Source organism: Cimex lectularius, unplaced genomic scaffold (assembly GCF_000648675.2).
Source record: "Cimex lectularius strain Harlan isolate CLEC.00 unplaced genomic scaffold, Clec_2.1 scaffold43, whole genome shotgun sequence".
NCBI lineage: Eukaryota > Metazoa > Arthropoda > Insecta > Hemiptera > Cimicidae > Cimex > Cimex lectularius.
The window spans coordinates 212102-238984 of record NW_019392661.1 but is presented as its reverse complement, the minus strand read 5'-3'; the positions used below and the strand labels follow the sequence as shown (position 1 = coordinate 238984).

Sequence of the window (26883 nt, the reverse complement as noted above, 5' to 3'; positions counted from 1 at the left end):
TCATTCTTCTATTGAAACTTATAAATTTCAGGAAACTTTCTTACAACCATTAAATAAAAAATACATAAATGAAAATTTTGGTTTATCTTACAGAAAAGTGTATTTTTTCTTATTCTATTTAACAAAAAGTTTTGATGTTTGTTATCAAAAATATATTTTTTTTAGAGTTTCATAAATAAAATTCGTGTATAGTTGGATTAAATCATTTATAAAACATTAGTCTTCATTGATCTTTTAACATGAAATATACAATTTATTGATTACTGCATTTTTTATTGGGATTTTATGCCCTTTTGATTATTATTATTATTTTTTTTTTTAATAAAAAGTTTCTGCAATAAAATACCTCTATAGTTGGATTTATTCCAAATGCATCAGTCTTTATTGAATCTTTCAATCGCGAAATTTGATTTATTGATTATTACGGTTTTATTGGGATTTTATTGGCTTTTTTTTTAATTTTGTTGGAAGTGGTCTGGAACGACCTCTGGAACAAAACAAATCCCGAGGATCCGAGGTATATTTTCATCTCGACCGTTGGTCAAACTGCGGGCCGTCGACCCAACTCTGTCCAATGACAGATGTTCCCGTTCAACCCTGAAGCACAACTACCGGCGATAAACGTGATCGGTTCACGGATCTTTTGGGGATTTTGGGCAAGGGGCCGATTTTCTTGAGGATTCGATTCTGGTGCCTCGTCCAGGACACGGCCCTAATGTCGGCCACCCACGTGCAAAGGAACAACGCAGGTGAATTCACATTTTCGATTTATACTGGAGCGTGTTTTCTAAATTATCCTCTCTATTTATATTTATTAACCGTATCCCGGTCTTATCACTGTTTTATGAGTGATGTAAACAGACATCATCGCCTAAGAAAAACGTAAATAAAACCAGGAAGAACATTTCAGAAATACCAAAACCTTGGCACCCTTGTTTACATGCTTGTAAAAGGCGCTAACATTTCCAGTTCGAACTCGCCTGGAGAGTACAAAAAATAAAATAATCCTTAAATACATTATAAAAAAATTATTAAATAATACTATAAATCTTGCTGTAAAGTAGTTTTTTGATAGAAAATATTTCCATTTATAAAATTGATGATTTTTTATTCTAATTTCTTCTTATGTTCTTACCAGAATGTTAGCAGACGTTCACCACAATGTATGACCCTGATCTTGCTTCTGCTGAGGAAGCAGTTCAACAGACTATACGTTATTCAAAATAATAATGCTTGTTAATATTATTTACTATTATATTTATAATAGATAATGTAATACATTAAAAAATCATTTTAGGCCTATTTATTTTTGTATCCAGAATGAATGCCATATTTAGTATACTATTAGATATATGTACATTATACTTTGTGCATAGTACTTCATTTGTTTTAATGTACAATTTTAATGCAATGCAGAGTGCTAGTTTGGCTTTTTAATGTAATGTTTCGTTTCTCAAATTCTTCTCTTCAGTTCTCTTCGCTCTGTCCACAGTAAAAAATTGTCCATACGATCCCCTTAGGGATGGAATTGCAAAAAATCCTTCCTTAGCGGCTATCCCATGTCATTATGGGAATGCACTGTCAAAATTTCAGCCCTTTAGATCCAGCGGTTTGGACTGTATGCCTGTCAGTTGGTCATAACTGTTTTTTAGATATATAATAACAAATAAATAATAATAAAATGTAATGTTTTTGCCATGTTCATGCTACTTGGTACTACCAAAGTAAACCGAGTGTAGGATATAGGGAAGTTTATGGGGTTTATGACATGACAGTAGTCTTGCAATGTAAAACTGAGTTGACCAAGGCCCTGCCTGTACAGGTTTTCAAACATACACTAAATCGTTAACACTTTCACCACCATCGTGTATCTTTCAAGACCCAAATAATTTTTTCCTTTTCACTTGTTCTCTATTTTTTTATTATTATTATTATTTTTATCAACCCTCCAATGTAATTCCTCTATTAGGTCTTTTCTGAACGTAAAGAAATTTTATTTGTAAATTTTTCAACAAGAATATAATTGGTATTGTTCATTTTGTAGATAAATGTTTGCGTAAGTCTGTTTAGATCTGATTGCAGTCCACATCACAACTTTCTTCCAGTACAAATTTTTGTTGTTGATATAAGTCAATCAAGATAAAGTGACAATTGTTAATATAAGTCACTTTACTCACTCTGGTACAAAAAACGCTTAGAGTTAGACCTTCTATCATACCTTAATCCCTACTCTTTGTATATTGCCCTTGTTTTTCCGTTTACCTTAATGCTCTCACTTTTCAGTTTATATTCAGTTTCCATGTGAAAGCGAGCAAAATGGATGTTAACTCTGTTTTTATTTGCGCGGATGATATTCTGAAAGAGTTTTAGAGGCAAAAAGAAGAACTAAACGTTTTTCTTGATGGTTGCTGTTTTCTTTGCTCTGGTAGCGACAATAAATACTTTACCAGGTGATAAATGCAAGCAGTTTGTATGTGGTAAATATTTAGTTGCAAAAAATAAAATTAAAGCATACACATAATAATTGTTGTTTGTAAGACACTTATGCACTTAATAAATATACATAAAAAAATTATTATTATAGTTTTTCAGTAAAAAATGAATAAATAAAACTTGGGTGTAAAAAGACTCGCCATGCCCATGTTTTTTTTCTACACAGCAGTGTGTGTTTTTTGTCATTCTCATGTTACATTGCCCTAATAAAAATCAATACACAAGTTTGTCATGATTGATGTTCTATCTGAATGTAAATCTAACAAACTCTAATCCTGATCTTAAAGGAGCCTATGCTTTTTGCTAATTTTCCCCACTCCAAATAAAAATCAAATTATATATCTTATTTAATAAAGTGAGTTTATATTAAAAAGTTAACTTTAACTCATTTTTGTTGTATCTAGAGGCAACAAGTTACACCCACCAAGCACTCTTTTGAATTTATGTAGAATAAGTGTATGTACATAATATAAGTTGGACTTACTTTATAAACTAGTTCAGAAAAAAAGTTCTTTCACCGTGTGTTTCTGGTGTGCACATGTTACATACCAAAGGAAATGAGGTGTAGTGTATTTTGGGATAATCTTGTCTCAACATTTAATACGCTAGTCAAATTCATGCTACACCGTATTGGATATTATAAAAAATGTAATTCTTTGGTTGAGTTACATGTCCCTCAAAAATTATTTTAGGAGCAGGGGGCAGTATTTTCTTGTAGTTCTTTTACTCCTGGTGTCATGTTGATAGATCTTTAAAAAAGTGTATAATTTATACATATTTTATTCTAAACAACCCTACTAGCTAAGCCATAGAAAAAGTTATTATATTAACATATTTCCATGGGCTTGTATATGTTGTTTTCACATATTATAATATTTAATATTGTGTACTGTCTGTAGCCCTATAATAATCCTGTAAAGGTTCGCCTATTTTTGATTTTGAGTATTCAAAAATGGTTTTGCGGATTCTTACAATAGAAAATGACATAAATGCATGCACTTCAGCTTGAAAAATTGTTGGGATTAGTCCATGGGGTTTTGCTAGGGTATAGCTTGGCCCTTTTCATCTGTGCCATTTTTTTATGTCCCAATATGAGAAGTTCCCCTCCTCTATCAGTGGTCATGGAAGTATTTTATCCTCTACCTCCTGCAGCCTGGTTCAATTCCTCTGCCCTATGAAAGCATTAAACTCAAAATATTTGGTTCAATTTTTTTTCCCAATTTGTTATAACCAAGGCATTATCATAGTATTAAGTGTTGTTGGTTCAGCACTGAGAATTTGCTCAAACATCATCCTGAACTTAACAATGTGCTAATGACAAAAGATGATCTGCAAGTATAATGACTAGTTAATAGTGTTCATCTATGTGAAACCCTCCCCGTAACTACAAAAAAGATGAAAAATGTATAGATAGGCATCAGTTTTGATAGGGTTGGTCGCTTTATAGATGACTGACAAAATCTCTTCCCAAACATTTCTACTCACTAATGTGGAAGACAAGGCAAATAAATTTGTTAAATTGTTCGAAAACAGAAAACAAAGCTACGAATATTTGCAAATTAATCTTGTTTGTTATATTCAAACAAGCTGGAAAAACCTTTGGGCTTTTAAATTTTCTAATATTATATTTAATATTGTGAACAAAATCTGAAGCCCTATAATAATATATTAAAGAGTTATTCACCCATTTTTGATTTTGTATATTCAAAAGTGGTTTTGCGGATTCTTACAAATGATAGTGATATAAAATAATGGATATAATTAAATACTAAACTTATGTAATATTAGCTTTTTCTTTTTCTTTGAAGGGTCTCGTTCAACAGCCCTACCAGGTCCGGGCTACACTGCGACGGCGAACACAGGTATAATCACTAATAGAACCATTTGATTTGGGTTCATTTTATTCTGAATTCTTCAAATACAAGGTTCATACATACCTGCATCGCAAAGACCGGATGGGACATGGAGAAAGCCAAGGCGGGTGAAGGAGGGCTACATTCCTCAGGAGGAAGTACCAATTTATCAAAGTAGGGGGAAAATATGGGCTGAATCTCGGCCAAAATACCCGGTGGGTATGAGTGAAACGATGATCGCTAAATTAGAAGCTGCTCAAAATCAAGGTTTGTGTTTATGCAATTTACAACATTTTAGAGCTTACAATAAATTTCTAATATTAGTTTTACAAAACTTTTATTGCTTTACATAAACTTAATAATTTAATTTGTACATTATAAGCAGTTCGTTTTTAACATTTTAAACTTTACTTTTGCTACTTCTCACTTAAAAACATGAACTTAAGTTGCAGAATTTTTTATATTTTTATTTAGCAATTTTATAGTTAATCTATTAGATAAACATCTCAAAACAAAAATTCAAATTTATAATTGATATCAATAAAATCTTAAATCCAGTAAAATAGTTAATAGTTTCTCTATTAATTTCTTTTTTCAGTTAACTGTTTCTGATGATGACATTAACAGATATTTAATAAACTTGTGTTAAGTTACTTAACTATGGCAATAAGCCAAATTAGTAATTTAGTGGTGCTTTTTAATTTAGCAGTGTACCCTTATCAATGTATAATTAATTAAAATCTTTATTTACAATATCATAGTACAATAATTATACAATGCTTGACATAATATTGTTCTAACAATCAAGACAAATGGATGATCTAAAAGATAGTCAACATACATTGTTACATTCATACAAGAAAAAACCTGGACACTTGTATTTACTTGTTTATTTTCTGTAATAACGAGGTATAAAGATTAATAGTTGACTTAAAATGTAAACACAACATTAATAACTTGTTTTTTACCTTTATAGAGTGTTACAAAGCCTTTTGCTTATACAGCTTATACCTTATAGATTTTAAAAAAAGTTGTTTTCTTGGTGTAGCAACAAATTGGAGTAAAGAATTAATTATTAATTTTTTTCTTAAAAGCATGGTTTTAAGTCGAGAAGATTTCATCCAGGCCGATGTAGCGTCCATTACATAGCCCAAATCCTCGGTGTGCTGTGCTCTGCCATCCACAATGGTCTGCAGTGGTTCAGAGCCATCAGAAGTCTTTATCAAAGAGAAGGAAGTGGTCGACAGCGATTTACAACAGCTAGAGACAATCCTTCTACTGCTTATTTCCTTTAATAGGCAGTCATCTCCAACTGGTCCATAATGTAAAGATGAGCTCTATCAGTCATCAGGTTTCATCTGCCTTGACTCTATACATCCCGGATGAGGTTTTGTACTACTGGAGAGGCATTGAGTAGGAAGGTGACTATTCGCAAATTACCATCTCACTTGGACACTTGAACCAAGGGGGGGGGGTTAATGTGCCGGTACGGTTTGTGGCAATCAGATATCAAACTGATTATTATACAGACATCCATTTTGAAATTGGACTGCACTAGCTTACATTAAGGAAGTTCTTCTGTAAGCTGCAGTCGCTCCATTGATTGGGGATAACTTCGTGTTAATACAATATATTGCTTGGCAATCAATCCTACCACAGCATTGAACAGTCTCAAACTGCTCTTGTTGAAGAATGGGATTCTGTTTCACAAGATGAAATCCGATTGCTTATTTGCTCAATGCCTAGGAGACTTAAGGCCAGAGGAAGAATGCACATTATTAGGAGCAAAACTAGGTAATAAATTGTTAGTTAAATTTTAATCTTCCACTAAATGATTTTCCAGTGTTTCAGTGAATTTTCTTTCAAACCATCATAGTTAAATAATTTTTATTAAAACTCATAAATTTCTGATCTCGTTTAATTTGGTTTGCATTAAAATAAGTATGTTTTAATTAATATACAATATCAAAATATGTATAGCTTGAAATAAACAACAAAATATGAATGTCCAGTTATTTTGTCTTTGAGTGTTTCTACTTATATACTTAACATCTATTCAAAAGATATACCTGTGTGACCTTCAAAAATTTATTCGGAATTAAATTGTATATACTCGGACCATTGACTGATATAGAAACTCGTAATTTATTTTGTTGTGTATTTATTTTTCGACTTAGTAATCCTTTTGTTCATTTACTCTTGTTTTACCTAGGAGTATTTTTGCCTTCGACACAGCGGGCTGATGGAACATGGCGAAAAGAAAGATCCATTCGCCCCGGTTATGAACTTTGGAAACCGAGTATTTTCCTGGGTCTTGACAACAATTTAAAAAAATTACATATTAGTTTTTAAACGATGCGTTGCTCCTGTTATAGGTGTTAAAAAGAAGAAAAAGAAGAAGGCGGCCGGCACAAATTCTAACGATGATTCTTCTTCGGACAAGCCTTCAACTCCTCTGAGCAAGGAGGTGACAGACTTGACAAAGAAATTCAAAGACACTACTATCGATATAGGGAAAACGAGTCAGCCCAATCCTGCCAACAGGTTGAGAAATCTCAGGAAAAAGTTGAAAGAGATCGAGGCTCTCGAATTGCAAATTCAAAATAAAGAATTGAAAAATCCGGACAAGGACCAATTGGAAAAAATTAAAAAGAAAAATGATTATGAAGAAGAATTGTTACAGTTAATGGAAGACTTAAAAACCACTTGAAATCTTTTTTTATGAGTGGGATTCTTTCTATGTGAAGTTGGATATTTATTATATATAATTGAACATATAATTTATATTTTTTTCAGGCCGTTATCAATGTGTACTATATTAAAGTGTTTTATCACTATTAATTTAATTATTTTACTTCTCCTAATCCAGTCTTCCATATTCCCAATTGCAATTAAATTATTGACAATATTACATCTGTAATTATTAAGAATAAGAATAATGTAATCTTAATTGACTGGTTACAAAATAAAATTAACATGGAATTTTTCTAAGATTGATTTGATCAAATTGCAAAAAAAAGTAAATAAACATTTAAATAAAAAACCGAGCCTTGGCATAGCCTGTTGGGAAGATAATAAAATAAATTTAATTGGCAATGACTCGACTATTTGAATTATAAAACATGATATACAATTCATTGGGCAAAACACAAGTCACCTATATTTTTAACACGATTGGGTTCTCAAATTATTTAAAATTAAAAACATATAGTGCAATTTAACCATATTTTTATAAAAAGAAGAATACATATAATTTAACAACATTACATTACCATAAAAGAAACACAAATTTAATGGCCCAATTGATTTACTTAGAGAATACAGTTTCTTAACCATAGTATTACAAAGGGATTATTTAAATTTTTAACTTTATGTAAAACATAAAAGCTTAATAATAATAATAATAATGATGACAAATTTATATGTGATTACTTATGTATTGGTATATTCATGCTGAGATTAATTAATTATTGTTAATTAGTCATTACTTAGTGATGTATTTTATGTTAAGAAGTCTTAATACAAGGGTATTGTAAAGTCTCACTTTACTAATTAAAATTACATTTTTTGACTTATTTTTTTACAGAATATTTAGAAAATTGAACTGGAGATTATAGAAATTCACTTTCCAATAATTATAATCCAACACACCATACCTTAACAGAATTACAATTACAATTTAATTTCCTTCAAGTTAATTTTAATTGACAATTTTGCTATTTTTATGTTCAAGTGTCGTGGTGTTTATCTTTAGTCGAAAAATTAATTTTTATTGATTACTGATTTATATAAGCTCAAATCCACAGGTTGTGGACATGTGTATGTCTTACCCTATCACATCTCGCAGTTCACCGGCAATTCCAGCTTTTGCATAATTTACAATAAATTACTGGCAGGCCTCAAGAATCACCCACCCCAATGGTATTGGCAGTCTGGGATCAGAACTAGGTCTTATCCGCCCAGCCACTGATTTTGGGTTCCAAGTTCTATCAACAGCTAGATCATTCCAACACCAAACTTAATTAGTCAATCCAAATCCATTCGTACACACTCAAATACATTCTTTCCTATTTATATATCATTCACTCAGGGTGGTGGAGTACTTGATATTCCTCCATCACACTCTACACATATTTTATAACTAATTTAATTGAAGATCGATGGGGTGCTCAATGTTCCATCATCCAGCCCTCACACACTACACATTCACGCTAATAAATTCATTCATTCTCAATAAATACAAAGAAACATGGAATGAGATATCTGTAAAGTACCATATACAGTAAAATAATCCTGTTTCCTCTAAATATGGAAACAGGGGACCCCTCAGATACTCTTAATTATTTAAAATTTTTGGTTAATTATCACTAGAGCTTGAAGACATATTAAGTTGCATGGGAAGAAGTAATATAACAATTCATGATGATACACTAAAACCAGAGCACGCATTTTTTCTGTTGAATTTTAAGCACTTTCTAAATATGTAAAATACATCAAGTTTTTCTTGGCATTTGTCCTACATTTTAAAATTCAAATCTTGTTTTTTGCACAATATGCATGATATGGAAATATTTAATAGCTTGTCGAAGTGATTACGCTATTAAATTAAATTTATCCCATTAACTTGCCCTTTAAAAATCACATGCACGCGATTTATATGCAAAATTTATTTTATTTTATTCATTCTTAAATAAATTGTTTTTGTAATCTTATTGAGAATAATCAGTATTTCTCCATTGAACTGAAGTAAGGTAAATGGGAACATGTTACCACTTCACGATGTACATTGAAGTTAACAAATACATTTACTGACACTAACACAAATATATAAAATGGAAGGACCTAGTTTACTTTATGAAACTAGTCATTGCTGTTGTTAGAAACAGGGGCCTACTTCCTCCCTATATGGAGCCAAAGTGAGACTCCTTTCGTTATATTGAATTGAGATGTCCTACTTTAAAATAGGTGTTTGTGTCAACCTTGTATGGCCTATTCTGACACAGTGAAATAGTGCTCCTCCGGTTTGGTTTTGGAGCTATACTTGATCTACCTCAGAAGCTACCAATCCGATACAACTCTTAAAATTTTATTTAAATGACACCATTTAACTTTTAGGCTTTAATTTATCATTATTTAAGATTTATTTTACTCGTTTCTGCTCAATATCTCGCTTTTATTATATCCGATTTTAACCGTCCTGTTTAAATATGAAGGGTTAACTGCCCTTTTTTATTAGATAAATAAATAAAGGACGGTATTCCAGAAAGATTATAATATTGCAAATGGACGACACACTCCATTAAATTAAACATAAGTTTTACAATTTTTTGTTTAATGGGTTTAATTTGAACTAGGGGTTATTAAACTCCGATAAAGAAGGAATGGTTGCCAATAACTTTAAAATAAAAGTCCTACAAAATGTTAATATTACAAAAAAATCTGTATCACTTTCGCCCTAAACGGGAATTCTGAATTGGGCAAACTCATGAGTTTTAGTTAAATTTTTTAAGTAGATTGAATCTCGTGTAATTATTTCTAAATAGGGATCTATATTTCTTGAATGAATGTCTTTCATCAGCTTTTCATAAATTTTTAAACTTAAATTTTACCAGCTTGTAACAGTTATTGTTAGTCTAAAAATTTTAGAATTACGATTTTTTTAAAATTAAAGACAAATTGTTTTTTCTGGAACTATCGTGATTTTCGCATTGATGAAATAGCGGGTTCAATGCACCTTCACCTCATTGTGGAGTATAAATTTACAAAAAAAAAGAAATTATTTGGCAGCTACTACACCTCAGTAAATTTGAGAAAGCGTTACAAAAGCGTTCGTTTTTACTGCATTCACTGAAAATATATCCTAAAATGTATTTCTAGGATATTCGGGAGTGTGGGAAAAATAATCTATTACCAGGTAATCTTGAACGGTTCATTGAAGAGCGGAAGGGACTTTCAGGGTGGCGTTTGATCGATCAAAACATGCGCATGCCGCCCCCCAAATCCTTCATTTAGTTTTCCAAGGGAGACACACTATTGCATGTAATCTCTCCGGTCAAGGATTAAATTAAACGTTAAGGTAATCCGAGTCTTTTTTTCTTCTTCGACGGCTTCTTTTAGACACTTAATTAATCTCCTACGGTCAATTATTTAAAATCTTTTAATTCATTTTTGTTGTATTTTTTACTTGCATATCTATTTTTAATGCCGACTTCATTTTTTATATTTCAATAAAATATTTTTAATATTTTTACTGTCGATCTTGAAGTTAGATATATATCTAAATGATTTCCATGCCATATTGAATTACTCGACGTTTGATTCGTCAAGATATAACTTCTAGCTAATCATTACAAATAAACTTTTTTTTTTATGTTATAAACTAAATGTACTAATAAATTGTTCAAATACCATTTGTTTTTCGATTTGGACTTTAGTCGGACCATTGTTCGAGCCATATGGTACATAAATAATCAATGAAAGTCTGGTTCATTGAAAAGGCAAACCGCAGAATCAATGAAATAAAACTATAACCCCTTATGTTAGCTCAAAAATGAAACGATAGATTTGTATAATAAAAAAAGTATTTGTCGTCAAAAATATAAACAAATACAAAAGTTTATATAAACTGTAAAATTATAGGCATTTTTTAAAATTATAGACAGGATTGCGTACCAACATGTTATAAATATAAATCAAAACATATGTTGAATTTTGAATTTGATATTTTATCGTTTTAATCTTATTAAAGTGTGAGAAGCATATGTCCATTGTTTAAAAGTTTTATTTTTTATCAGAGATAAATACTTCATCTTCAATGGTGGTGAAACTAGTGTCAAATTAGTTACTTCGACAGTGGCAGTTCCAAAGTTTCGATGGTTTTGAAAAAAATAAAAAAATTCTGCTTTGAAACCGTCTATTCTCGCATTTTAATCACAATAGCTATTGTTTACCTTGATATCAAAAATGCTATTTAAAATATTTTTATACTATTGTGAATTGTGTTTAATGAAGAATAAATTCTTTATTTTTATCGATCTTTCATATGTTAGGAAGGTAAATCGTTGTCAGATAGACGATAATTTCTGTTTGTGATCTATCTATTCTCGCTTTAGAGTGTTTAAAAATTATAACCTTTCCACAAAATAAAAAAATAAAAAAAATATTTAACCAAGATAATCTGTTTGTGGCAATTGGTTCACTCACAAATGTCATAATTTCTGTTTCTGGTCCGTATGTTTTCGCTAGCTATACATATTACTATTTAATTTTAGTGTTAGTTTCTTCAATAAAAGTTTTTATTGTGTAGGAAATAGTTCGATTTAAAATTGAAGCATGCAAATCCTGGTATATAAATTGTTCAGGCAATGTTTGCGTCAATCATAAAATATTTATAATATTTTTCTTTTATACACAAAAGAACGAGTGTACACAATATGAATAAGTTAGATCTTTAATAAATCAATATACACTTTCCATTTTAAAAAATAAATAAAATAAAATAAAAAACCGACCACCTGATTTTTCACGAAAAAATGGCCAACTTTGGAAATGCCTATTTTCTCTGCCTTTTAAGTCACAGATCTGCGCTAGGTCTAATTTTTTAGAAAATTGTACGCTGAACAAAATGGCTTTTAGAAATGTTTTCCATGAGCACGTAAAAACTTTTCTTTTTGCCCAACATCACGAATAATTCGAAAACAGTTGAGAAATCCGGCGAAGTGGAAGCTTATTCAAATTTTCTATTGATTGCTATAGGGCGCCGCTCCAGGACGACTTCCTGGCTCCACAGCACAATTTGAAGTTTTCGTAAATAGTGATTTTTTTGAATTTACCGATAAACGACTGAAGCAAAGAAAATATTTAAAAATGACATCTTATTCAGTGTAAATTTTTTTCAAAAACGAGACCTAGCTCAGGTCTTGAACATGTCAACAAGACAACAGGTCTTTAAAAGGCTGAAAAAATATGCATTTCCAAAGTTGGCCATTTTTTCGTGCAAAAACTAGGTGTCGGTTTTTTTTTTTTACTTTTTATTTATTTATTTTTTTTTATGGGCAGTGTAGTTATATCCTACGTTTGGATATTTACTTTCTGCATAAATAATAATGCACAATCCGTATTTCCATTGAAATTTAAGTATCATATACGAAAACGTTAAAAAAAGCTCAATATAAATTGAAAAGACGGATTTTTCCACAAAAATCCCCAACTTATTTTAAAATGTAAGTCAAGAATAAATCTTGAGTTTGTATCATTAATGCATGGAAAATTTGGAAGAACGCCGTGCTATTGTAACAACCACGGGCATTGTGATATAGAACAAGAGTTGCTTAATTAATTTGGTTCAATTACTCTTGCAAAATGAGGAGCGATTATAAATTAGCTTCATAATTAGGGATAAACAAACGCCATAATTGGTGATGAGTTATCATCCCAGTAAAAAAATTCTTAAACACAAGGTTTAATGTGTGGTGATTAGTGACCGTTAATCGATAATTATTCGATGTAGGTTTCAGAAAAACATTTTCTCTATCGTGCCAACGTTTCGATCTTTATTCAGATCATCTTCAGGGCCTAGGATTTACAAACATTGTTTACATTTTACATTTTAGGATGTGGAAAAGTGAATTTATACAATGCAAAATATATTTTTTATATTCAATCAAAGTATTTCTACTCACTTGAAAGCTATTTTGAAGTTATCGGACGAGAGAAATGTGTTTAATTTATGTGATAGACCTTGAATAAATGGCATGGTATATAATGGCACATAGTCTAATTACCCAACAATTTAGCTTTCCTTTTCCTACTTATCCCTTTCTATATAATTCTGAAAGGATAATATGGCCGAACAATTACCAACACATTTTTCCCTTCGTCGGCTCTTTTCACCTCAAAGAAGCCGACGCCTTATACAAAAATGTGTTTTCTATACCGACTTCCTTCCCCACCCCTAAAAATCCAACGTTTATAAACATAAAACAGCAAAATTTCACTGGCACTCTCAACACGACACGAAAGAATGGCACAATTACACAGAAGACAAACATTTTGAGTGCGTAGAAATACTTTGATTGAATATTAAAAAAAATATATATATATTTTGCATTGTATAAATTCACTTTTCCACATCCTAAATGTATTTGTTAAATGTAAACAATGTTTGTAAATCCCAGGCCCTGAAGATGATCTCAATAAAGATCGAAACGTTGGCACGATAAAGAAAATGTTTTTCTGAAACCTACATCACACCAGACACGATTTCTGAATAAAATAGTTATTATTAAAATAATAAAAACATAGTTATTAGGAGTTAATATGCAAGAGAGAAGTGAGACAGTGGGATAGATAAGTAGCGAGATCGAATGAATGAATATTGTTTTATTTTAAAAAAGGAGGAGAATCTTGAAATTTCTTTTAAGCTGTTTGATGATTTGGGTTAGTTTTAGGACCGGCAAACTGCCATCTCATTCTATGCTGTTTGTTTTCCTTTTCTTCTCGCAACTTAGTAATTCACTAGTATGTTAAGGTAACCGACTCTCTTTTTTCTCTGTCCTACTGCTAGCCTCTCTCTACCTCAGGGCCTTGTCAGTCATAATCAAGAATATATTTTTAATTTATTTTTTAAATAAACACTAGCGTTTTTATCTATTCATTATTACATAAAGTGTTAAACGGAATTCCGTAGTCATCATGAATTAACACGGCAAGAAATCGAAGGTCGGATTTTTAAATTTAACACATCGTGCACAATTGGAAAAACTCGGTCCGCACGGAGTGGTCGGGTGTCAACTGATGTGACAACAGAACAAAAGTACGCTGTCAATTGAGTTGTCATCTCCCGGCCAAAATTTTGACAAACGTCAAGCTTCCGACCGTCATCCTTAAAAAAGGATATTTTCCTTCAAATACGTGCGAAAAATAAATAAATAAAAGACAAAAGGAAAGGAAAATGGCGTTGATACGATTGTGTACATTTTATTCCAACTCCTGTCAATTATACATGAACATACTTTTATGAACTGTACTTTTTTTACCAGAAGTGAAAGTTATTAAACTTTTATAAAAGATTGAAGAAATTATAAAAGAAATAACGTGAAATTTTGTTATTTAAACAATACCGATCACTTCTAATTGAGCAACAATGGGAAAAAACATACAATTTCAAATATGCTCTATTTAATATGCGTATTTTTTAATTTAATATATGATAAAAATGCAGTATCAACTTGGGAAAATATAATAATTTATGTTGTATTTGTTTGGTAACAACGATCTTAGTTTATACCAAGAAGAAGCCTAAGTGATAATATAAATTCTGTAAATTGTGAAACATTTATCTATTGGGCGATGAATCTGTAACTTGACCATTACAAAAAGAACTGAAGATAGTGCCAAAATGTGTGCGACAGACACATGCAAGAATAGGTAGATCACCATGATTAGAGACATTTGTTCAACAGTCTCAGTTCCGCTCAGAAATAACTATTTATGTAGAATTGATAGTTGCGATACAATAAAAATAAAAATGATGTATTAATTTTTTGAAAACTATGGAATCTATTTAGAAATTTTTGCAGCAAAATGCCGGCGACACGACATAAGATTCTTGGCCATGTATTTACTGGCTTTTTTACCAAGATGAACCGGACGAAACAGATGAACAGCGGAGAGCAGGCTTTAGATACACCATTGAAACGATGTCTAAACACATTTGACATAACACTTTTAGGTCTGTATTGTTCCCATTTAATCAAAAGTTCTGGAAATATTTTTTGAAACTTTGTCTTCATTTAGGGGTCGGTCATATGGTCGGTGCTGGAATTTATGTCTTGACGGGCACTGTTGCGAGGGATTTAGCAGGACCTGGAATCGTACTGTCGTTCATAATGGCTGGCATGACTTCCATGCTTGCTGCACTCTGCTATGCAGAGTTTGGAACGAGAGTACCTAAAGCCGGCTCTGCCTACGTTTACACTTACGTGAGCATTGGTGAATTCTGGGCTTTTGTCATCGGATGGAATATTATACTCGAACACATGATAGGTATAAATTTGGATAAATATTTTGAAACATGTTTATGTATGTTTTTGCTTTGATGCAGGAGCGGCATCAGTTGCTAGAGCTTGGAGTGGATATGTGGACTCTCTTCTAGGAGGAGCAATCAGCAATGCCACTATTGCCCTCGTCGGAGAAATGCATGAACAGCTATTTGGGAGATATCCTGATTTCTTGGCATTTGCTGTTTGTGTTTCTTATGCTTGTGTGTTAGGTAAATAATTTGTCACTTCCAATGTTTCAATCTTTTAACTATTTTTTTTTACTATGATAACAGGCACTGGTGTAAAGGGGTCAGCAATGGTAAATAGTATATTAACAGTTGTCAATTTGGGAGTGATGTCCCTGGTCATTGTTGTTGGTTTTTATTTCGCTGATATTGACAATTGGACTCATAAAGGGCATGGATTTTTACCGTATGGAGTAGGTGGAGTCATTGCAGGTGCAGCAACTTGCTTCTATGCTTTTGTTGGATTTGACAGTATTGCAACATCAGGAGAAGAAGCAAGAGATCCTTCTTACTCAATACCAATAGCAACGATGCTATCAATGTCTCTGGTTTGTCTTGGTGAGCTATATTTAAGTTTAAAAGTTGTCAGATTATTTCATAGAATCAATCTTATTTATTATCCAGTTTTCATTATCTTTCATATTAGATAGGCCTAAATTTTAAATATTTTCAAAGGTTACATGTTGGTGAGCAGTGCACTAACTTTAATGGTTCCTTACTGGGCTATAAGTCCGACTGCAGCCCTGCCTGAAGCCTTCGCAACTGTTGGTCTACCTTGGGCAAAGTATGTTGTTTCAATTGGTGCACTTTGTGGAATGACAACGACTCTCTTGGGCTCTCTTTTCTCATTGCCAAGATGCATGTATTCTATGGCAGCTGATGGCTTGATATTTTCATTTTTAGGCAAAGTAAACAAAACTACCCAAGTAAGTATAAATATTTTTGCTTGTATGTCATTTCTACATATGTTGATTATTGTTACGTTTCAGGTGCCTGTAATAAATTTGATTGTCTCAGGATTAAGTAGTGCAATAATAGCACTTTTGTTCGATTTAGAAAAGCTAGTCGAATTTATGTCAATTGGAACCCTTTTGGCTTACACAATTGTCAGCGCTTCAGTAATAATTCTTAGATACCGTCCTGATGTTTTGCCTATTGTAAGGGATGATTCATCACTTTCAGAGCCAACAACTCCAATGTCAGGTTCTGGGGTAAGAAAATTTTTTTATTTTATTTTATATTTTGAACTGAGTGCATATTATTGAATTGATCTAGGCAATGGAATGGCGACTTGGGCCAGGAGGAAGATTGAAACCGACTTGGAGCTGGTTAGAGCCGATTGTAGGCAAATGCATGCCTGGAGCTGCGGTTTCTGCCTCAGTTTTTATCTTTACTTGCTTCACGGCAGTTTTGTGTTTCCATCTGCACTGGACCGCTGAAGATCTAGGTCAAGGCACTTGGTGGACTCTCCTTGTTACTGCTTTTCTCATTGCCACTTTACTTGGATGTAAGGACATTAATTCTTTATATATATTATAACAATATTATTATATATAATTGTATTAATTTATATTACATTGTAGGTTTAGCTGTTATTGAGGCACATGAACAGAACACCACCAATTTAAGGTTCAAAGTACCTTTAGTACCTTTTGTGCCAGCTTTAAGCATACTTTGCAATATAGAACTCATGGCTCATTTAAATGTACTCACATGGATTCGATTCATGACTTGGATGGCATTAGGTGCGTTGAAATCAAGTATTTGAAAACGTTCTGCAACTGAAAATTTTTATTCATAGGTCTTCTGGTTTATTTTCTCTACGGCATTCACCATAGCAAGGAAAATGACGCTTCCAACTCATACTCTGTACTTTTAACATCTTCTGAGGCTGGAAAAATTCACTGGGGAGCTATTTCATCAATAAGGCGAAAACATAGTACTGACACTCTCCCCATTGTAGAACAAGAAGAACTTCCTGAATAAATCACCATTTGCAGTCAGTGAGGAATGTTAAACAGGCAAAATTAAATTAAAGACAAATTTAGTTTTGGTTGGTTCTTAGTTGTCAATTTTATAAACAAAAAGAAATATATGTGTAGTATGGAATGATAAAAAATTTATTGTTATATGGAGAAAGATTGAACAAAACAATGTAAAGAAAATGTATTAATTGTATATAATTATTCTTTTATTTATTCTTATTTTTATTGATTTTTTTTTTTCATATTAGAGCCTTGTCAATATCAATAGCAACAGTATATAGGAAAGTTGTTATCAAGTGGCCACTAAAATTTAACAAAAATTTCAAGACCCAATATACAAATTTTCTTTAAAAGAATTTAATAATCATTGTGAGTATATTTGTAGCTTAAGATCATTCATAAGAACTTTAATTTTGGAAGCTCAAAAATGAAAAAGAGCTAAGACTGTTGATAATGCTTAATTTTGAGTAAAACTACAGTATTTTCCCACCAGACAATATTGCTGGATCAAATTTTTAATACATATAAAATATTAGACGTATATATTTATTTATAGTTTCAAAAATATTTTTATAATGCAACAATGAAGGAAAAATTTAAACCAAAACAAAAACTACCTTTTTATTTGTATTTAAAAATAAATTTTTAAAATTCTGTGTAAAAAGTCCTCAATGTGATATTTTCTCCTTTATGCAATCGATTTTGAAACTTTATTAATACTATTAAAAAGTTAAAAACCTAGAACCATCATATTAGATGTTTATTAAAATATAGGGTGCTTATTTCCCACATTAATAAATATAAATATATTTGTACAATTATATTTTTTATAATGTGGTAAAACTTGATACAAGCCAGATACTAAATAAAAAAAGCACACTTAGATGACAAGGATTTTTGAATTTAATTTACGTATGTTTTTAGTGAAATAATTATTACAATTTTATATATTCATTTAATTTATGTAACTACCATCAAGTAGACATCGAACAATCAAAATTTTTAGTGTATATTGCTGTAAGAACACTTCTATAAGAATGGTTTGTTTAAATTAGTTCTACTTAAAAGAAACAGATTTTGAAAGAGTATTCATATTTATTTTGCGGTATTCTAAATTTTTCTTTTCATTGAAGTGGTCTTTTAATAGATTTTTTTTTTAACAATTTCACTTAATAAATGAAATGATTGTAACTTATGCCTACCTACAGACTTGCTATTTACAAAAATTGAATTATTATTCACAATTAAATTGTTTTTACTACAATGTAGAAAGTATTACCTGGTTATTTATAAAAACTAAATTAAAATGTAATTATATTTTTATTCGATGTGATAGTTTTATTTTAATGGCTGTGCTTTAGTTTAGGTACAATTTATTCATGAATTGTCGTTAATTTTCTTCGTAGATTAAAAATTGTTTTGCTGCTTTTTGTAAAATAACATAGTTATGAGAATATGCGTAGTATTTTAAAAATAGGCTGTAATTATTTTCTCAAAGGTTAAAATGTTTATTAACAACAGGGTAATTTCATTTCTAATATGTCAAAAGCAGTTTTATTAGATAATTATGGTTATAAGAGATGGATTGTGTACTGTAGGTAAATTAGAATAGGTCAATAAATTGTGTGAAACCTTATTACACAGGTATGTGAAAATTTCATCACAAACTTTATTCTCAGGATGACCACTACATACAAAATTTAGGTTTAGTAATCACTATATAATGTAAATGTAATTAAATTATTAAACAAATTGTTATTTGTGTAAATGTTGTGCTTTTGTAAGTTTATCTAATGTTAAAACATTTAAAATAAAATCATGATTATGAAAATTAACCAGTTTTTAATTTATCCTTTAGGCAAACATGTTTCAATCCAAAATTAACTTTTGGCCACAATTTTAACTTTATATTCTATGTTGGAAGTGGCTAGTAATGTCAAACAGAAAATTCATTTTGGAATTGAGACAATGGATTTCTCACTTGTCTTCAAATCCTTGCCGGCTCTTGTTTGTTCTATAACAATTAACGATTAATTGCTATATTGTTGAGGTTTACTTTTTATATTGTATCATTATTACACAAATCTAATCATTAATGAATAGATACCATTCTTAATAAGATTTTTTTCTTAAATAACAATTAAATGAGGCGAGTATATCACGTTTTTTTTGTGAATAGCACTGACATAGATTTTTTTTCTTTACTTTCACCTCATTTTATGTCTTTCTAACATTCATATTTGATTTAATTGTTAACGTGTCATGTTAATACTATCATATGATTAGATTAGTTATTTAATATAAAATGATCAATGCATTTTTAATTTTATTTAATGATTGCTATAACTAATATAAAATCAATTTGTAACAACTACATGTTTTTGAATAAAAATTGATTATATTACAGAATAAGGCACTGAAAAATGGCAACCGTGATATATACATGTACAGGAAAATTTTTATACAAACTAATTCTTTGTGACTAAGGCAATGTCTGCCTTTGAATTGCACATTGGATGAAAATGGTATCGTGATTTACAAAAATTATCACAGATTTCAGTTAATGAAACAGGTAAATAATCTCAGATTACGAACTCAGAACGGGGACTTTTTTCTTATTTTTTTTAAACAGTTTCTTTGTCTTTTTAAATAACTTTGAGGCAGGGCTTTGAGGTTCGCTGTCTTGTTGAGCTTCAGTTAACTTCAACCTTTCCAGTTCTGCACTGTTGTTACTTGAGTTATCACAAGCTTCGTCAACAGTGTATAGTTCTTCTACTTTTAATTCTTTGCACTGTTTCTCTTTGTTTACAGATTTTGTGCAGTCCCATTCTTTAACAGGTAAAGAATTGCTCTTCCATTCAATTTCTTTGCAGTTTGAAGGCGCTTCAATTTGTACTTCTCTGTAAGAAAACGAAAAAAAAAAAAAAAAAAAAGTATTGTATATATCCTATGTTTATACTGTTGAAAATTGATTACCTTATTTTTTCAACAGGTGCTTTAATCGATTGGTGCAATTTATCCCAGAAATTGCCAAAATTGTTCGCCCTGTCATAATTCAATATGAAATAATGTTGAAGTTGTATGGGAAAGTCAAGTTTGGAATTTTGATAAGTTATAGGGATTATTTTCCTCGATTCCTGTCCTAAAAATATAAGACTATTTGTAAATGGGAAAAATACATCATGATTGCTTCTCATACTCACTTATAGCAAGAGCTTGGGCAAAAGCGACAAAAAATTTATTGACTGAACTTTTACAGAAACTGTGTGACAGAACTGTAATGACCTTGTTGCATCTTTGCGATATCAATCTCATTATGGCTTCATGTTCAATTGATACGCCTCCGAGTAAATCCCTATCTTTCAAGCAAAGCTAAAAATCGTTATCTTTTTAAAATTAATAATCTCAAGTTGAAATAATCCAAATTATTAGTTTACTTTTGCGTTATATTCTCCTTCTAATTTATGAACAATCTCCATTGCAAACTCCTTATCTTCATCGGCAAATAAAAGAAATGCATCATAAATTTGAGGGCCCAATCCTTTTTCCTTTCTTTGAACGTCATCTACAATCAAACAAATATAAAAAAAATAAGTTTTAAATGAAAATTATAAAAAATTGTCCTTCCTATATCACTTTTCAATAATGATTTTTGATTTTAAAACGTTTAAATCTGATTTTTTACAGTTGAAGTGAAAAATAAATTTGAGAGGAAGATATAAAACAATAATTTGGCTTCTTGCCATCCTGGCCTGCCTATCCTCTACCGGTCATGCGGTGTGTTGATACACACCTGAAAGTCCAAAATAATTAGAATAGGCAAACTAGGATGATTGGAAATGATCAACTATTGATTAATCATCTTGCAGACGTCAACAAAAAAATCTCAAAATATTTATAATCGAAATAGTACAAACCATCAGTAAGAGCAAAGTCTGGTTCTATTTTTTGCAGGCAACCATCATTATTATTTGATGTGTTAAGATAATCTTTTACGTCTGTTTCTAAACAGGAATAGAACAAATATTAATACAATTTTAGTCGGCATACAAATTTTAAACCAAGTACCAAGATATTCCGTTATATCATCTAGGACATCCCATCTGTCTATTTCCTTCAGTGCTTCTCGTAAATCGTTGACATTTGATTTGGTCCTTTCCCACTGGCAGATGATGCTTGCTGTCGGATCGTTGTCACAAGGAGGCAAAGACACTTTGGCAATATCCGCCAACCCTCTCCAATCCCTGAAAAACACCATGAGATATATAATACGGCTTAATTGGTTTACATGCGACAAATTGTCAAAAATTTCGCTGAGTGGTCTTTCAAGTTTTGCGAGGAATTCCTAAGAACAAATGTTTAAAATTTTAAGCGTGCTGATTCAAATGTACCTGGGATAGCCAGATGGAGAAGGAATCACTTTGGTGCAGTTCAATCCAAGAGAAAGGACTTTCCTTGTCCTGGCCCTGAGAGCAACAAGTGGAATTTGTAAGAAATCAATTCCGCCAGCTTCAGACATCATAGCTCAGCCGGAAAAGTCAATACCAAAAGCTGCCTACAAAGGCACATTAAACATCAAAAGATGAGAAGTTTGGTTGTTGGAAAATCGTTTCAAGACAAGATCTGGGATGTTGTAGTGCTATGAATTTATGACTGTTATGGTTATCCACCTGTTGTGTATTTCTGAATTGGGTAAATCCAACTGAAGAATGCGCTTGCTACGGTGCTGATTAGGAAATTCCGAGTTGGAATGGTGTCTAATAGATAGAGCTTACACCAACTTTCTAAACCTTAAATTATTAACTTTAAATTTCAATTATTAACTTTAAATATAATTATTATTATTATTAATTATTATAATTATTTAAATTATTTGGATAAACCGTCTCGAAATATAATTATTTTAAATATTTTTCAATTCTATTCTTTCTAATTTTTTTTTCAAATAATAAAAATGCTTTCAATTATTTTTTCTTCTTTAATAAGTGATTTTATTTTACCAATTTTCAGGTTGCCTTGCATGAAGAAATATGTATGATTCAGTATAATTTCTGGCCATTACAAAAAAATACATCTAAGTAGTATTTTTTTCTTTTTTTCCCGGATTCAGGAGAAAATACTGAGCCAAATATGTATTTTATAAACTCTCAATAGGGAATAATTAAAACAATTCATAAATGCTTTTAATGCTTTGCCCTGGCATTCGAATTATTTTTAATGTATTTTTGTTTCATTATAGGGTTGTTACAAAATTAAATATTAAAAATAGGTAAATCAGTATTGCTCATGGTTGAAGGGTACAAAGACATGACTTATTATTCAAAATGCATAAACATCATAGTAGTGGGCTCCCTTATACTGAAAGGCTGCCTTTGGTGGGTTTGGGTACCTTGGAAGAAGAATTTTGAAGGCCAAAATCGATTGTCCAGTGATCTTGTCAGCCATTGGTTTTTCGGTCCTACAGCGCCAAGTTATTCTATGTTTCCTCTCATAGGACAAATTATGGTATGGAATCTTGTCTCTCTCGTAAGGTGCAGTATTTCAATCAATATGGTGAGACCATAGGGCATAGACCTCTTTTCTGGTTCTATGCCAGCTTTTAAAAATAAGATTTATTAGCTTTAAGGGCATGATTTTTGGAGGCTTGATATGTTTTTGTATTAATTTATATTGTTAACCATAGTTTTATTATAATATGTATCTGTTTCGTATAATCTATTTCTTATTCGTATATAAAATAATGTAATGTTGTCTATTTAGTTTTGGAACATTTACCTGTTTGAGCTGCTATTTTGATAAATAAATAGAGAAAGGGATAGGGATAATTGAGGTGGCCACAAGGCTTTCCACACCTCAACCTGAGTAGATCTATTGCGCTCCTCTATTTTTTTATAACCGACTGGCCAGCTTCAGGTAGTTCAGTCAATCTCCGTAGTCTTGACAGCAGCTCCTTAGCGTAGGATCTTTCTTGCAGCTTTTCTTCTTCTAGTTGCAAGAATATGTTTTGCTCTTCTCCTTGGCAGTCTATCTATACAATATTTCTTCTGTCAGTAATCTTATATGGTGCATATGCCATCTTAGGCGGTGGTGGCCTGTAGTCTAACCAGAATCCTGGTTAGCTTCTAGTACATAATTCCTTAAGTGTTGCAAATGGCCCTTATTTTAAACCCCTTCACGAGCCACCCCTAACCATCCCTTACGCCTGCAGTGTTGCTCCACTGAGATTATAAATAAATAAATAAAACAGGAATGAGAGATCAAGATATTTTTATGCATGCAAGAAGTATAATGTCCATCTTAACAATTTTATTACATTTAATATATTTCAGAACTTGATATATTTCTACATATCCTTTCCTGTAAAATAAATTATTTATTTTTTTAACAGATAAAAAATAATTATTATTTAGTTATTTTTATCAATCAATTAGAAGTTGTATGGAATGAATTGGAAATTTTTGTTAGAAGTTAGAAATTGGGGTTAAAAAATTTTCATGTAATAATTGTACCAACTTTAGAAGAATTTTGCATCTTCCTTCTGGGTAAGTTTTCTTTTAAACCGTAATTTTTAAAAAGGTTTAATTTTTTTAAAGGGTTGTTTGAACATTTTAAAGTTAAGGCATTTTATACTTTTGTAGTGTTTTTTAAATTTTATTTACATTTTTTTAAAAATTATCGCCATCTTAGTGAATAGAATAATATTAAACTATATTATTGTTTTATTTAAAAAAAATCGCAGTTGGTGACAGAAAATATTTATAATCACAAATGTATTAATTAAGCTTCTAGTGTACAAATATTTTCAGTGTATTAAAAAACAACTATTGTACCTATTATATCGACTAATTTATTAATTATTGAGTCATTAATAAATGAACAACAAATAATTTAGACAAAAAACTGTAAAACTTTGTTGGAAAATTGCACATAATTAGCGGTAATATACACAAATCAAACGCTTTCATGATATTTATGCATGTTCAATATTAACCGTTGGCACATGCAAGCTTCAAATTTAAGCTATGTAAGTATCTATTTCTGTTTTTGAGGAAAAAATAGTAAAAATTTTTCCGAGCGATGTCATAGGCGTACAGACAATAGGCAAACAGGCCGATACTGCGCTAATGGCCCCAAATAGTCTTTTAAACAGCCTGGAAATAGTTCAGATCAAAACAGGAAAATGTCCACATACGACGAGGCATTTTCAGACTTATTTTTGTAATCGGCCATTCATTATTTGTTCCTCGTGTCTTCGAGTTGATGACATAAACGTCAGAACGATTTTCGGTGCAATTAAAAGGAACATACCGAGAAAATTTGGCAGGAGTTCAACTTCAGTAATATCTGGCAAAAATATTGTTGCAAATAAAACAAATATTAAATCTGAGAAAGTGTACAGTTTACGAGTTTAGATATGTTAGTTATAAATTATAATATACAGTGTAAAAAAGATCCCCATACTTACGAATTCTAACGCTCATTCTACCAGAAAATTCTTCTAGTTTCAATATTTATAATTGTATTACAACGAAATATTTTTTAGAATTATTTATTTTTAATGCAATGATTTAAGAAAATTTCCTTTTAGATTTGAAACAATGAAAATATTACCCTTAGATGTTAAAATTGTGTGTATTTTCTGTTTATTGTTGTTAATTGATTTATGATAGCTTTAAAACGTGGTCTTCCTTTCATCATTTTATATATGGTAAATCGGCTTTTATATTTTCAAAGGATAAAGAACAAAAGTAACTAAAATGTTATACACGTTTACCTTACAAAATCAGTTTTAGTCTGATAGATAAAAGTCTGTTAAGATTTCTATGAATTTCAGACATTTCCTTTGGATTTGGTTGTGAAGTTAGGACTAATTTCCATTTTCATTTGTGACTGTCACCTTGCCGAAATTTTCAAACCAAATGAAAACATCAGTCACAGTTTACTTGAAGTAAAAAATACTCCGTAAGACGAAAATATAAAGCTAGTTACACCTTAATAAATAGAACAAGAATTTAAAAAGTTACCTGCTCAAAAATGTCCAGGATAGGACCTTATCACCGGTGAAATATGTATAAAAAATGTCGAAAAAAGGGTTAGTTAAACTAACATTTAATTAAATTCACTAATTTCGTGGTCCGCTTGACCATCTAATACGTTACAATTAATTTAGGTTTTTAGTTGAGATGAAAAAAAGCTAATGGCACGAGCGGGATTCGAACCCACGATCTTCGGCTAGATACGCCGCTGCTCTACCACTTGACCTATCGTGACCTCGATCCACTCGGACATCAACTTCCTATCTCAACCCTACCTTATGAGTTTTCCCTCCTTTTTGCCATTTTTCAATACTTTTTTCAGTCCGAGTGGATCGAGGTCACGATAGCTCAAGTGGTAGAGCAGCGGCGTATCTAGCCGAAGATCGTGGGTTGGAATCCCGCTCGTGCCATTAGCTTTTTTTTCATCTCAACTAAAAACCTTAATTAATTGTAACCTAACATTTAATGCTGCAATCATACTGAAATATGTCCACCGTACCTGAAAATTCGCACAAAGTAATTATGATGCAAAAACTGGGGAAACGGCGAACCGAGGTCAAATCATATATAGACACCATCGCCTCTACCGACAGTCGCTAAGTTTTTCGAAAAGTTATTACTAAAAAGAATAAAACCCAGTGTAGAAAACAAGAAAATCATCTCTGACCACCAATTTGGATTTAGTATAATTCAACGATTGACCAAATTCACTGAATAACGGACGTAATACGTTGTCCTGCTATCTTCCTTAATGTCTCACAAGCTTTTCACAAGGTCTGGGGTATGAAGGACTCAGTAAGTAGTAAACTGAAGGGATGTTACTAAACCAGCATGTAGATATTATCAGTTCTTACCTGACTGACCGACGTTTTAGAGTCAAACAAGAAAATCAATATTCAGAACAAAAAACCATAAATGCAGGAGTATCACAGGTTGTATTTCTACTACATTACTTGTTATACACCAGTATTGTGAAAGAAAGAAAGAAAGAACGAAAGAAAGAAAGAATGAAAGAATAGATTCACATTGAGTGAATTTACTTACAATCATCAATGCCAGCCCTCTGTTAGGAGTCCCTTGAGATGAGGGCTGGAGTTGCCATGTACATATTAAGTTGACTCAATAATTAACATTGCTATAAATAAGTAACTATAAGTATCTAAGTATCAAGAAGAATCTTGTTAAATTTGCTTTATAATTATTTATCACAATGAAACCTATATCATCATAAGATTAACATTACAAAATCAATATCTTTAAATATCTATCTACCAAAAAATAAATAACGGTTACTGTCAGTAATGCACAGTTCTGCTAATTACAACAACCAGTTAAACTAATATAAAGATTAATTTCATTTAATCTACATCAAACATGCTGAAAATCATCTTACGTAAATTGACATTATCAACCGTACATATCAATTTTAACTTTTAACAATTTAAAAA

General features: G+C 31.2%; 3 protein-coding genes across 6 annotated transcripts; 2 read left to right on the top strand and 1 right to left on the bottom strand.

Moving 5' to 3' along the window:
- Window positions 1-515: 515 nt before the first annotated feature.
- Window positions 516-7187, top strand: LOC106662644 (partner of Y14 and mago). Of its 3 annotated transcripts, none has more exons than XM_014386867.1 (5): window positions 516-749; window positions 4302-4355; window positions 4419-4613; window positions 6559-6645; window positions 6722-7187. In XM_014386867.1, the coding sequence occupies exons 1-5, from the start codon at window positions 716-718 to the stop codon at window positions 7054-7056; spliced, it is 705 nt and encodes a 234-aa protein (XP_014242353.1). In that variant the 5' UTR covers window positions 516-715; the 3' UTR covers window positions 7057-7187. The 3 variants fall into 3 exon arrangements, with proteins under 3 accessions (XP_014242353.1, XP_014242352.1, XP_014242354.1); XM_014386866.1 differs by having other exon boundaries at window positions 6559-6657; XM_014386868.1 differs by lacking the exon at window positions 6559-6645.
- Window positions 7188-9946: 2759 nt separating this feature from the next.
- Window positions 9947-17982, top strand: LOC106662593 (cationic amino acid transporter 4). 2 transcript variants are annotated; one of them, XM_014386790.2, is made up of 11 exons: window positions 9947-10146; window positions 10224-10422; window positions 14927-15078; window positions 15144-15392; window positions 15451-15618; window positions 15682-15972; window positions 16090-16340; window positions 16404-16625; window positions 16690-16921; window positions 16998-17159; window positions 17216-17982. In XM_014386790.2, the coding sequence occupies exons 3-11, from the start codon at window positions 14931-14933 to the stop codon at window positions 17398-17400; spliced, it is 1908 nt and encodes a 635-aa protein (XP_014242276.1). In that variant the 5' UTR covers window positions 9947-10146; window positions 10224-10422; window positions 14927-14930; the 3' UTR covers window positions 17401-17982. The 2 variants fall into 2 exon arrangements, with proteins under 2 accessions (XP_014242276.1, XP_014242275.1); XM_014386789.2 differs by having other exon boundaries at window positions 9947-10422.
- Window positions 17983-18520: 538 nt separating this feature from the next.
- On the bottom strand, window positions 18521-22075 carry LOC106662592 (myeloid differentiation primary response protein MyD88). Its single transcript, XM_014386788.2, has 7 exons — window positions 21791-22075; window positions 21468-21643; window positions 21317-21403; window positions 20837-20964; window positions 20603-20771; window positions 20376-20541; window positions 18521-20299 (listed from the first exon to the last, which is right to left on the bottom strand). The coding sequence occupies exons 1-7, from the start codon at window positions 21919-21921 to the stop codon at window positions 19987-19989; spliced, it is 1170 nt and encodes a 389-aa protein (XP_014242274.1). The 5' UTR covers window positions 21922-22075; the 3' UTR covers window positions 18521-19986.
- Window positions 22076-26883: the final 4808 nt, after the last annotated feature.